Genomic DNA, 12178 nt, shown 5'->3' on the forward strand with positions numbered 1-12178 from the left:
CCCTCAGGGCTGTGACCAAGGTGCAAGGTGGCCTCGGGGAATCACCTCGGGGTGGCAGGAGGGTTTTTGTCCCCTCCCCGGGTGTGCCACCCATTGCTGTCTCCTCTGGGCTCTGAGCAAGGTGCACCATGGCCTCGGAGGTGTTGTGTCCCCTCCCCAGCAGGTGTCACCTGTGGCTCTCCCCTCAGTGCTCCCTATAAAGTGTGCGATGGCCTTGAGGTGGCCTTGAGGTGGTGGGAGGGCTTCTGTCCCCTCCCCGGATGGTGCCACCTGTTGCTGTCCCCTCAGTGCTCCCCATGAAGTGTGCAATGGTCTCGAGGTCACCTCAGGGTGGCGGGAAGGTTTTTGTCCCCTCCCCGGGTAGTGCCACCAGTCCCTGTCCCCTCAGAGCTCCCTATAAGGTGTGCACTGGCCTCGGGGCATTGTGTCCCCTGTGCAGGCGGTGCCACCGTGTGGCTTTTCCTCAGGGCTCTGACCAAGATGCACGATGGCCTCGAGGTGGCCTCGGGGTGGCGGGAAGGTTTTTGCCCCCTCCCTGGCGGGTGCCACCCGTCCCTGTCCCCTCTGAGCTCTGTCCAAGGTGCGCGGTGGCCTCGGGGGGTTGTGTCCCCTGTGCAAGCAGTGCCACCGTGTCCCTGTCCCCTCAGGGCTGTGACCAAGGTGTGAGGCGGCCTCGGGGTCGCCTCGGGGTGGCGGGAAGGCTTTTGTCACCTCCCTGGGTGATGCCACCTGTTGGTCCCCTCAGTGCTCCCATAAGGTGTGTGATGGCCTCGGGGTGGTAGGAGGGCTTTTGTCCTCTCCCTGGCAGGTGCCATCCGTCCCTGTCCCCTCAGAGCTCTGTCCAAGGTGCAAGGTGGCCTCGCGGGGTTGTGTCCCCTGTGCAGGCGGTGGCACCGTGTCGCGGTGTCCCCGGGGCGGGGTGGGGGTGGTCCGGAGAGCCCTTGTCCCCTCTCCAGGAGGTGCCACCGTGTCGCTGTCCCCGCAGGGCTGTGACCAAACCCCGGGGCGGGATGGGGGCAATCTGGAGAGTCTCTGTCCCCTCTCCGGGAGGTGCCACCGTGTCGCTGTCCCTGCAGTGTTAGGGTTCCCCATTAGGTGCGCGGTGGCCTCGGGGCGTTGTGTCCCCCCTCTCCAGGCGTGCCACCGTGTCGCTGTCCCCGCAGGGTTCTCGCGCAGCCCCGGGACGCCCCCGGCGCGGGGGTTCGGCCCCCCGGGCTCGGCCCCCCAGCCCGGCTTTGCCGGGGCCACCGGCGGCTTCGGCGGGGCCACCATGGCCGGCCTGGGCGTGCCCGGGTCCCCCCCGAGCTTCCTGAACGGCTCCACTGCCACCTCGCCCTACGCCAGTGAGTGACATACCTGGGGACACCCACGGGGGTGGGGGACACGGGTTCAGGGGGCTCCCCAAAGCCGTGTGACAGCCCTGGGGGAGTCCTGAAGGGGGGTTCATGGCCCCAAAGTCACTGTGGGGTCCCTGGGGGTCCCCGGAGTCATGGGCCAGCCCTATGGGGTCCCCAAAGCCGTGTGACAACCCTGGAGTGTCCCCAAAGCCATCACTGAGGGTGGGAGAGGGAGTGGGGACATGGTCAGGTGAGGTGGGACAGCTCTGTCCTTGTCCCTGTCCCCATCCTGGCCCATCGTTGTCATTGTCCCTGTCCCTGCCTCTCTCCCTGTTCCTGTTCCCATCCCTGTGCCTGTCCCTGTCCCCTTCCCTGTTCTGTCCCCATCTCTGGCCCCATCCTGGCCCTGTCCTTGTCCCTGTCTCTGCTTCTCTCCCTGTCCCCATCTCTGTCCCCGTCCCCATCCCTGTCCCTGTCCCCATCCCTGTCCTTGTCCCCTTCCCTATCCTGTCCCTGTATCCATCCCTGTCCTCATCCCTGGCCCTATCCTGTCCCTGTCCCTGCCTCTCTCCCTGTCCCCATCCCTGTCCCCGTCCCATCCCCTCCTATCCCCTCATGGTGTCCCCTGTCCCCATCCAAGCCGTGTGTGTGGCTGTCCCCTCAGTCCTGCCCGCCAGTCCCCCGCTGGGCTCCTCATCCGTCGCTGTCACCTCGGGCGGGGGCACTGCCACCTCTCCCGGTGGCTTCTCCTTCTCCCCGGTGACGATGATCTCGGCCGTGAAGCAGAAGAGCGCCTTCGCCCCCGTGCTGCGCCCGCCGGGGTCCCCCCCGCCCGCCTGCGCCAGCGCCCTACAAGGTCAGCCTGTCCCCAGGGCCACCAAGGCCACCGCGGTCCCTGACACACAGCTCCGGGTGGCTCCTGCCGCATGGAGGGTCCCCGGTATCACCACGCTGCTGATGTCCTGTCCCTGGGCATGGCTGGAGCTGCCCTGAGCCACCCGTGTCCCTCTCTGTCCCCAGTGTCCCCACTATCCCAAAGGTCCATGACATCAGTCTCAGGTGGCCCCAGCCCCATGGAGGGTCCCCGACGTCACCACACTCCAGATGTCCTGTATCTGGGCATAGTTGGGGCTGCCCTGTGCCACCTGTGTCCCCAGGGTCCCTGACATCTGTCCCCAGCCCCATGGAGGGTCCCCAATATCACCACACTGCTGATGTCCTATGCCTGGGTATGGCTGGGACTGCCTTGTGCCACCCTTGTCCCTCTCTGTCCCCAAGGTCCCTGACATCTGCCCCTGGGTGGCCCTGTCCCACAGAGTGACCTTGGTGTCACTGTAATCCTTGGACCTGCTCAATGTCCCGCCCATGAGCGTGGCTGGAGCTGCCCTGTTCCACCCTGGGGCCTGTCCCCCCGTGTCCCCAGTGTCCCCAAGGTCCCCCGTGTCCCCAACACCCACCCCAAGTCCCCCTGCTCAATGGAGGGTCCTTGATGTCCCTGCCCATGTGATGCCCACACCTAGGATTGTCCCATGCCACCTGCATCTCTGTCCTGCTGTGTCCCCAGTGTCCCCACTGTCCTCAGTACCCACCTTGAGCCCCCCCTGCCCCACAGAGAGTCCCCAGTGTCACCGCACTTCCTTCCTGATGTCCCTGCCCATGTGACACCCATACCAGGGGCTATTCCATGCCACCCGCATCCCTGTCCCCAAGGTCCCCAGTGTCCCCAACACCCACCCTGAGTCCCCCCAACCCACAGAGAGTCCCCAGTGTCACCCGCACTTCCTTCCTGATGTCCCTGTCCATGTGACACCCATACCTGGGGTTGTCCAATGCCACCCGTGTCCCTGTCCCCCCTGTGTCCCCAAGGTCCCCAGTGTCCTCAACACCCACCCTGAGTCCCCCTGCCACACAGAGGGTCCCCGATGTCACTGCACTCCCTTCCTGATGTCCCTGCCCTGTGCCACCCGCATCCCTGTCCCGCTCTGTCCTCCAGTGTCCCCAATGTCCCCCGGCTGACGCTGTCCCCACCCTGCCCAGACCCAGCTTTCGAGGACTCGGACAAATTCCATGCTCCGGCACGGCCGCTCCAGGGATTGGCCTATTCCTAAGGACGGCGTCTCCGGAGGGGCTCCGGATCCCCCATCCCCGCCGGGACAAGGACTGGGGACATCCCTGTCCCCTCCCCTCGGAGCTGGGTGGAGCCGCCAGGCCCAGCGGGATGAGGGGACCCACTCCCCCGATGATCCCACCCTGGGTGGCCCCGGCCTGGCCCAGCTGAGGGGGGACTCGGGGAAATCCTGGAATGAGCCAAAATTCCTGGGTTTGGCCTCGGGAAGAGGTGGAGAGAGCCGGGAATGGGGCGGAGGAGGGAGAGGGGTGGAGGCGCTGGGATGGGCGGGAGGGGTGGTCCAGAATGGGAGGGATGATCCTGAAAAGGATGGATGATCCAAAGTGGGATGGATGATCCAAGGTGGGATGGAAGCTCTGGAAAAGGATGGATGATACAATGTGGGATGGATGCTCTGAAAAAAAATGGATGATCCAAGGTGGGATGGATGTTCCAAGGTGGAATGGAAGCTCTGAAAAAAAATGGATGATCCAAGGTGGGATGGATGCTCTGGGCTGAGATGGACACTCCAGGATGGGATGAAAGCTCCAGGTCAGGACAGATGTTCTAAGGTGGGATGAATCATCCAAGGTGGGATGGATGCTCTGGAATGAGATGGGTGTTCCAAGGTAGGACAGATGTTCCGAGGTGGGGTAGATCATCCAAGGTGGGATGGATGCTCTCAGATGAGATGGACACTTCGGGATGGGATGGAAGCTCTGGAAAGGGATGGATGTTCCAAGGTAGGATGAAAGCTCTGGAAAGGGATGGATGTTCCAAGGTAGGATGGATGCTCCAGGATGGGATGGATGATCCTGGTGGGATGGAAGCTCCAGGTCAGGATGGATCATCCAAGGTGGGATGGATGCTTCAGGTGGGATGGATGTTCCAACGGGGAATGGATGCTCTGGAAAAGGATGATCCAAGGTGGGATGGATGCTCCAGGATGGATTGGATGATCCAAGGTGGGATGGATGCTCTGGGATGAGATGGATGCTCCAGATTGGGATGCATGATCCAAGACGGGATGGATCATCCAAGGTGGGATGAATATTCCAAGGTGGGATGGAAGCTTGGAAAAGGATGGATGGTCCAAGGTAAGATGGATATCCAGGTTGGAATGGAAACTCCAGGATGGGTTGGATGATCCTGGTGGGATGGATGATCCAAGATGGGATGGAAGCTCTGGAAAAGGATGGATGATCCAAGGTGGGATGGACTCTCTGGGATGAGATGGATGCTCCAGGTTGGGATGCATGATCCAAGGCAGGATGGATGATCCAGGTGGGATGGATGTTCCAACATGGGATGGATACTCCAGAAAAGGATGCTCTAGGTGGGATGGAAGCTTAAGGATGGGTTGGATATTCCAAGGTGGGATGGATGATCCAAGTGAGGTGGATGATCCAGGATGGGATGGATACTCCAGGATGGAAGGGATGTTCAAGGTGGGGTGGATGATCCAAGTGGAATAGATGTTCCAATGATGGGTGGATGCTCCAGAAAAGGATAATCTAAGGTGGGATGGATGCTTCAGGTTTGAAGGGATGTTCTAAGTGGGATGGATGATCCAAGGTGGGATGGAAGCTCTGGAAAAGGATGGATGATCCAAAGTGGGATGGATGCCCTGGAATAGGGTGGATATTAAGGATTAGAGGGATGATCCAAGAGAAGATGGATGCTCCTGGACAGGGGGGATGATCTGGAGTGGGATGGATGGATGGATGGATGGATGGATGGATGGATGGATGGATGGATGGATGGATCCTCCAAGCCAGGAGGGCTGATGTGGGACAGGATGGACGCTCCCAGGACAGATGGATGCTCCAAGGTGGGATGGATGCTCCAGGTGGGAATATCCTGGATCCCCCAGGACGGGATGGATGCTCCGGTGGGACCCGGCTCCTCCTGCCTTTCCCGGCTCTCTCCCCACTCCAATCCAGAGCCTCACCTACAATTCCAGAATCCGATCCCGGATCCCAGATCTCCGCCTGTCCAGGATCAGGATCCTGATGCCACCCGGGGCATGGGGACACCGCTGTCCCCTGCCATTAATTATTGCCATTATTATCGATATTAATTATCAGAACTATTTTGACCACGGGGAGCGGGGAGGTCCCTGGGTGTCCCTGGGTGTCCCTGTCCCCTCCCCCAGCCGGGAATTTTGTACATAAAACGGGAAGAATTCCCAACATTCCCCCTTTTTCCCCTCTCGGGGGTGGCTCGTGTCCCTCCTCTCCGTGTCTGTCCCCTCTCGGTATCACCGCGTGTCCCCTCCACGCCGGGCTGGGGGGTGACCCTTGGGGACAATGTTCCCCCCACTCGCGGAGGTGGCGTAGGGCATGGCCGGGGGCCCGAATGGGAATTAAAGACCTCGTGGAAAAGCTGCGACTCCCGGGATTTGTCACCCCCCGGGATGGTGACACCAGTGTCACCCCGCTGTCCCCACCCCTTGGGGACACGGCGGGGATGTCCCCACGCCCGGCCCCGGCTCATTCCCAGCGCTGGAATCCCGGGAATGCTGCAGGCCCCAGCCCCCCAGGCCACCCCCACTCCCCTCCAGCTGCGGTGTCACCTCTTGTCACCTCCCCCCGCCCCCGCGCGCCGGGATGAGCGCAGGAGGCGCTGGAATTAATTGCGTTAATCAAGAAAGGTTAATGAGGAGGCGGCGGTGCCAGCGCGGGGAGCGGGGGGGTGGCACAGCTGGCACCGGCACGGGGATGGCGACACCGGGTGGGGACACCGAGCGGCGACACGGGGCTGGGGACACCACGTGACCCCCGTGGGGACAGCTGGGGACCCCCGTGGGGACGGGGGTGACCCCGTGACCAGCCTGGGGTGGTGGCACCGTGAGTGAGCACGTGTGGCAGGGGTGTTGGGGACACACGCAGGGGTTGGGGACAGTCACAGGTGATGGGGACACGCACAGGTATTGGTGACATGCAGAGCTGTTGGGGACACTCACATGGCACATGTTGGGGACAGTCACAGGTGTTGGGGAGAGTCACAGGTGGTGGGGACATGCAAGTGGCACATGCCGTGGGGGCACTCCTATGTGTTGGGGACATGCACAGATGGTGGGGACATGAGGTGGGGACACTCATATGGCACAGGTGTTGGGGAAACACATGTGACACTTCTAATGGGGACGTTGACAGGTGGTGAGTTCATGCCAGGTGTTAGGGACATGTGGTTTGGACAGACACATGGTGCAGGTGGTGAGGACTGTCACAGGTGTTGGGGACACACAGATGGCGCAAGGGGACATGCATGTGGCACTTCCCATGGGGACACTCACAGGTGTTGGAGACATGCAAGTGGCACATGCTGTGGGGACACTCCCAGGTGCTGGGGACATGCACAGATGGTGGGTACATGTGGTGGGGACACTCACATCGCATGGGTGTTGGGGACACACATGTGACACTTCCCATGGGGACATTGGCAGGTCATGAATTCATGCTCAGGTGTTGGGGACATGAGGTGGGGACAGACTGGTGGCTCAGGTGGTGGGGACACACAGATAGGACATGGGGACATGTGGCACGTGCTGTGGGGACATTCACAGGTGTTGGGGACAGGTATTGGGGACACATATGGCACTTGTCATGGGGACACTCAGGTGGTGGGAACTTGTCCGGGTGTTGGGGACACACATGTGACACACTGCAGGGACACGCAGGGGTTGGGGACACTCACAAGTGCTGGGGGCATGCTCAGGTGTTGGGGACATGCACATGTGGTGGGGACACACAAGTGGCAGGGACGTGGTGGCGACACACACATGGCACAGGTGATGGGGACACATGTGGCACTCACTGTGGGGATGTGCAGAGGTGTTGGAGACACGTGGAACTTGTTGGGGACACACTCAGGTGTTGGGGACACACATGTGGCACTTGTGACACATGTGACACTTCCCATGGGGACATTGGCAGGTGGTGAGTTCATGCCCAGGTGTTGAGAACGTGAGGTGGGGACACACAGATGGCACACAGGGACACACATGTGGCACGTGCTGTGGGGACACTTCCAGTTGGTGGGGACACACATGACACTTGTCATGGGGACACTGAGTGGTGGGAACCTGTCTGGGTGTTGGGGACATGCATCTGACACTTCCCATGGGCACATTGACAGGTGGTGAGTTCATGTCCAGGTGTTGGGGACAGGCAGGTGACACAGGTGTTGGGCACACACAGATGACACATGGGGACATGCATGTGGCACATGCCATGGGACACTCCCATGTTTTGGGGACATGCACAGATGGTGGGGACATGTGGTGGGGACACTCATATGGCGCAGGTGGTGGGGACACACACAGGTGTTGGAGACATGCAAGTGGCACGTGCCATGGGGACACTCCCAGGTGCTGGGGACATGCATGGGTGGTGGGGACATGTGGTGGGGACACTCACATGGCATGGGTGTTGGGGACACACATGTGGCACTTCCCATGGGGACAGTGACAGGTGGTGAGTTCATGCCAGGTGGTGGGGACATGAGGTGGGGACAGTCACAGGTGTTGGGGACAGTGACAGTTCATGGGGACACGCACATGGCATAGCTGGTGGGGACACACAGGTGTTGGGGACATGCAGAGGTATTGGGGACACTCACAAGTGCTGGAGACACACTCAGGTGTTGGGGACAGACATGTGGCACTTCCCATGGGGACATGGACAGGTGATGAGTTCATGCCCAGGTTGTGGGGACAGGCAGGTGGCACATGCCACACTCACAGGAGGTGGAGGGGACATGGTGGGGACAAGCACATGTTGGGGACAGGTGGTGGGGACACACATGGCACTTGTCATGGGGACACTCAGGAGGTGGGAACTTGTCCGGGTGCTGGGGACACACATGTGACACACTGCAGGGACACACAGGGGTTGGGGACAGTCACAGATGTTGGGAGACATGCATGTGGCACATGCCATGGGGACAATCCCAGGTTTTGGGGACATGCAGAGGGACCACGCACATGGCACAGGCGTTGGGGACACACTCAGGGCACCGGTCATAGGGACAACCCTGTGGTGGCACTGGTGGTGGGGACACTCACAGGGCCTGGGGGCACTCACGTGGCACAGGGGCTGGGGACATGCACTGGTGGCCCTTCCCATTCCCATGGGTGGCCTCGGCTTTGATCTCTCCCAAATCCCAATTTTACCCCAAATCCCGAATTTCCCCCAAACCCCCAGGTCCCAATCCTGGCTCTGCAGGGTTTGGGGTCGCAGCTGATCCTGGGATTTGGGGCTGGGAAAAATGGGAAGGGATAAAGCCAAGAGGGAAAACTGGAATGGGATAAACCCAAAGAGGGGGAAGTGGGAATGGGGTCAGATAAACCCAAAGAGGGAAAAACTGGAATGGAGTCAGATAAACCCAAAGGGGGGAAAACTGGAATGGAGTCGGATAGACCCAAAGAAGGGAAAATGGGAATGGGATAAACCTAAAGAGGGGAAAGCAGGAATGAGGGGATGGGATCAGGGGGATATCAGTGAAAAGGGGGATCCCAAATTCTGGATCCTATCCTAGTTTGGGGCAGGATCAAGGATCCCAGATTCCAGATCCCAGCTTCCATCCCAGTTTGGGGTGAGACTGGGTATCCTGGATCCCATCCTGTTTTGGGGTCAGATCAGGGATCCCACACGCCCTCCTGGTTTGTGGCGGGACCGGAGATCCCAGATCCCAGATCCCGGTCTGGGGGGCGATCAGGGATCCCAGATTCCAGATCCTGGTTTGGGGTGAGATCAGGGATCCCAGATCCCGATCCCCTTCCAATAAGGGGCAGGATCAGGGATCTCAGATTTCAGATCCCAATCCCATCCCGGTTTGGGGTGGGATCTCCCAGAGCCACTTTCTGGGAAAGGCTGAGGCTGGAAAGAATTCCCAAAAATAGCTGAGGGTGGGGCCAATCCCAGCTGTTCCTGCTGGGAATGCAAATCCCATAATGGGGGCGGGGACCCCAAAATCCCCCTGGAGACTCAAAAAGGGGAGTGGGAACCCCAAATTCCCATCCCAGGGAAAACTCGGAGGTGGGGATCCCAAAATTCCCTCCTTAGGGATAAGGGGGGAATTGAGGACCCCCAAATCCCCTTTATGTCCTCAAAGGGACATCAGAAGGACTCCAGAATTCTTTTTCTGGGGATACTGAGGGAATGGGGACCCCAAAATTCCATCCTGGGGACAATGGGGGGGTGGGGACCCCAAAATTCCCTTTAGGACACAAAAGGGGGAGTGGGGACCCCAAAATTCCCTCTTGGGGACAATTTAGGGCTGTAGAGACCCCAAAATCCCCCTGATGTCCCCGAAGGAGGAGTGAGGATCTCAGACTTCCCACCTTGGGGACACTGAGGGAGTGAGGACCCCAAAACTCCCACTTGAGGACAATTTAGGGCTGCTGTGTCCCCAAAATCCCCCTGATGTCCCCAAAGAGGGGGTGGGGACCCCAAAATTCCTGCCTCGGGGACAATGGCAAACTGGGGACCCCAAAATTCCCTCTTGGGGTCACTGAGGGAGTGGGCACCCAAATATCACTCCCAGTGCCCCCAAAGGGGGAGGGAGAACCCCAAAATTTCTGCCTTTGGGGCAATGGGAAAGTGGGGACCCCAAAACTCCCTCTTGGAGACAACTTGTGGCTGCGGTGTCCCCAAAACGCCCCCGATGTCCCCAAGGGGGGTGTGTGGCGCCGCAGCCCCGCCCCTCCCCCACCCCAGGGGCCGGGTCCCTTTAAGGGGGCGGAGCTTTGGAGGGGGGAGGGGGGGAAATCCCGGGAATTTTTTTTTTTTTTTTGGGAAGGGGGGGATGCAGAGGGGTGGGGGAGGGGACGATGCTCCGCGTCTTCGTCCTGCGGGCCGAAAATGTCCTCACAGGCGACAGCGACATCAGCGACACCTACTGCTCCTCCACGTTCCAAGGTGGGAAAGAAACCCCTCGGGATTTGGGGTGGATTTGGGGGAATTCTGGGGGGAGATTCGGCCACGCCCGGCTGGGTCCTAAAAGTTGGGATGGGGCTGGAAGAGCCGCGGGTGCCCCCCTGTCCCCGTTGTCGCCGCCACCTCTTTAGTGTCCCCTCCCCGTTCCGAAATGTGAAGATCCAGAGGGGAAAAAAATCGGGATTTTGGGATTTTTTGGGGGGATTTTGGCGGCCCTAAATGTTGGGATGGGGCTGGAAGCGCTGCCAGTCCCCCCTGTCCCCATTGTCACCGCCACCCCTTTGGTGTCCTCTCCCCGTTCCAGCGTCAGAAACTCTAGGCGGGGGGGGGGGGAATCGGGATTTAGGGGAATTTTGGTTTTTTTTTGGGATAAATGTGAGGGAATTTTGGCCCGAGAAGTCGGGATGGGGTTGGAAGAGCCGCAGGTCCGCGCTGTCCCCTCTGTGGTGTCGCCACCCCACTGGTGGCACTTGGGGACCCCCCTAAAGCCACCCCCGGTCCCCGCCGCGGATATTTTGGGATTTTCCGTGCGGAAGGGGGGGGGGGGGGAGGGGAGGATCCCAAATTTGGGAATTGTTCCTTCCCGGGGTCCTTTCCCCACTGGGGACAAAAGTGACACTGAGGGGACAAATGACATGCTGACGTCACGGATTGGTTGGGATTTTTAATTTTTTTTTTTTTTTTTTTAATGGGAAAAAGCGGCTTTTTGGGATTTCCTGGGTGTTCGTGGATGAGGGAGCGGTCCCAGTTTTCCATGGGATTCTCCCGGTGTGGGTGTGGCATTCCCAGATTTTGGGGTTTTGGTGTTCCCAGGAATTCCAAAATCCCAGCATCTTCAGGCCTTGTAGGATCCTGAAATTCCCAGGGATTTATTTCCTATCCCTGAGGTTCCCAGCATTCCCAAATCCCAGTCCTGGGATATCCTTGGGGTTTCCAGAATTCCTGGATCTCGATGTTTTGATTTCTCATCCCTGGGAATTGTGGGATCTCTGAATCCCAGGGATTTGTGCCCCATCCCTGGAGCTCCCAGCATTCCCAAATCCCAGGGTTTGAGGGATCCTTGGGGTTTCCAGAATTTCTGAATCCCAGGATTTTATTCCTGGTCCCTGGGGTTTCCAGCATTCCTGAATTCCCAAGGATTTAATTCCCCATCCCTGGAAATTGCAGCATTCCTGGATCCTGGTGCTGGGTCATCCTCAGGCCTTGGAACATCCCTGAATCCCAGGGATTCATTCCCCATTTTTGGGGTTCCTGCATTCCCAGATCCCAGTGCCAGGTTATCCCTGGGGTTTCCAGAATTCCTGGATCCCAATTTATCATCCCTGGGAATTGTGGGATCCCCAAATCCCAGGGATTCATTCCCCATCTCTGGGAATTGCAGCATTCCCAAATCCTGATGCTGGGTCATCCTCAGGTTTTATTGGATCCCTGAATCCCAGGGATTTATTCCCCATCCCTGAGGTTCCCAGCATTCCCAGATCCCGGGGTTTGAGCATCTCTGGGGTTTCCAGAATTTCTGAATTCCCAAGGATTTAATTCTCCATCCCTGGGAATTGCAGTATTCCCAAATTCCTGTGCTGGGTCATCCTCAGGCCTTGGAGCATCCCTGAATCCCAGGGATTTATTCCCAACTCCCGCCCTCCCCATCTCCCCCCAATCCCAACTCTCTTCCCACGATCCCGGTTTTTTCCCAGCCCCTCCAGGGGCGTTCCCGTGCCGGGATGGGCCGGACCGGGAAAAGGGGGTGGGAATGGGATAAGGGAGAGCGGATCCCGACCCCGGCTTTCCCCATC

At 59.4% G+C, this 12178-nt stretch overlaps 1 protein-coding gene across 1 annotated transcript; it reads left to right on the forward strand.

Moving 5' to 3' along the window:
- The first annotated feature begins 480 nt into the window (after positions 1-480).
- LOC132072102 (transcription factor COE4-like) lies at positions 481-3640 on the forward strand. The gene is made up of 4 exons (XM_059470105.1): positions 481-580; positions 1164-1343; positions 2002-2193; positions 3375-3640. Exons 1-4 carry the CDS (start codon positions 481-483, stop codon positions 3443-3445), a joined length of 543 nt encoding a protein of 180 aa, XP_059326088.1. The 3' UTR covers positions 3446-3640.
- Positions 3641-12178: the final 8538 nt, after the last annotated feature.

This window comes from Ammospiza nelsoni, chromosome 4 (assembly GCF_027579445.1).
Source record: "Ammospiza nelsoni isolate bAmmNel1 chromosome 4, bAmmNel1.pri, whole genome shotgun sequence".
NCBI classification, from domain to species: domain Eukaryota; kingdom Metazoa; phylum Chordata; class Aves; order Passeriformes; family Passerellidae; genus Ammospiza; species Ammospiza nelsoni.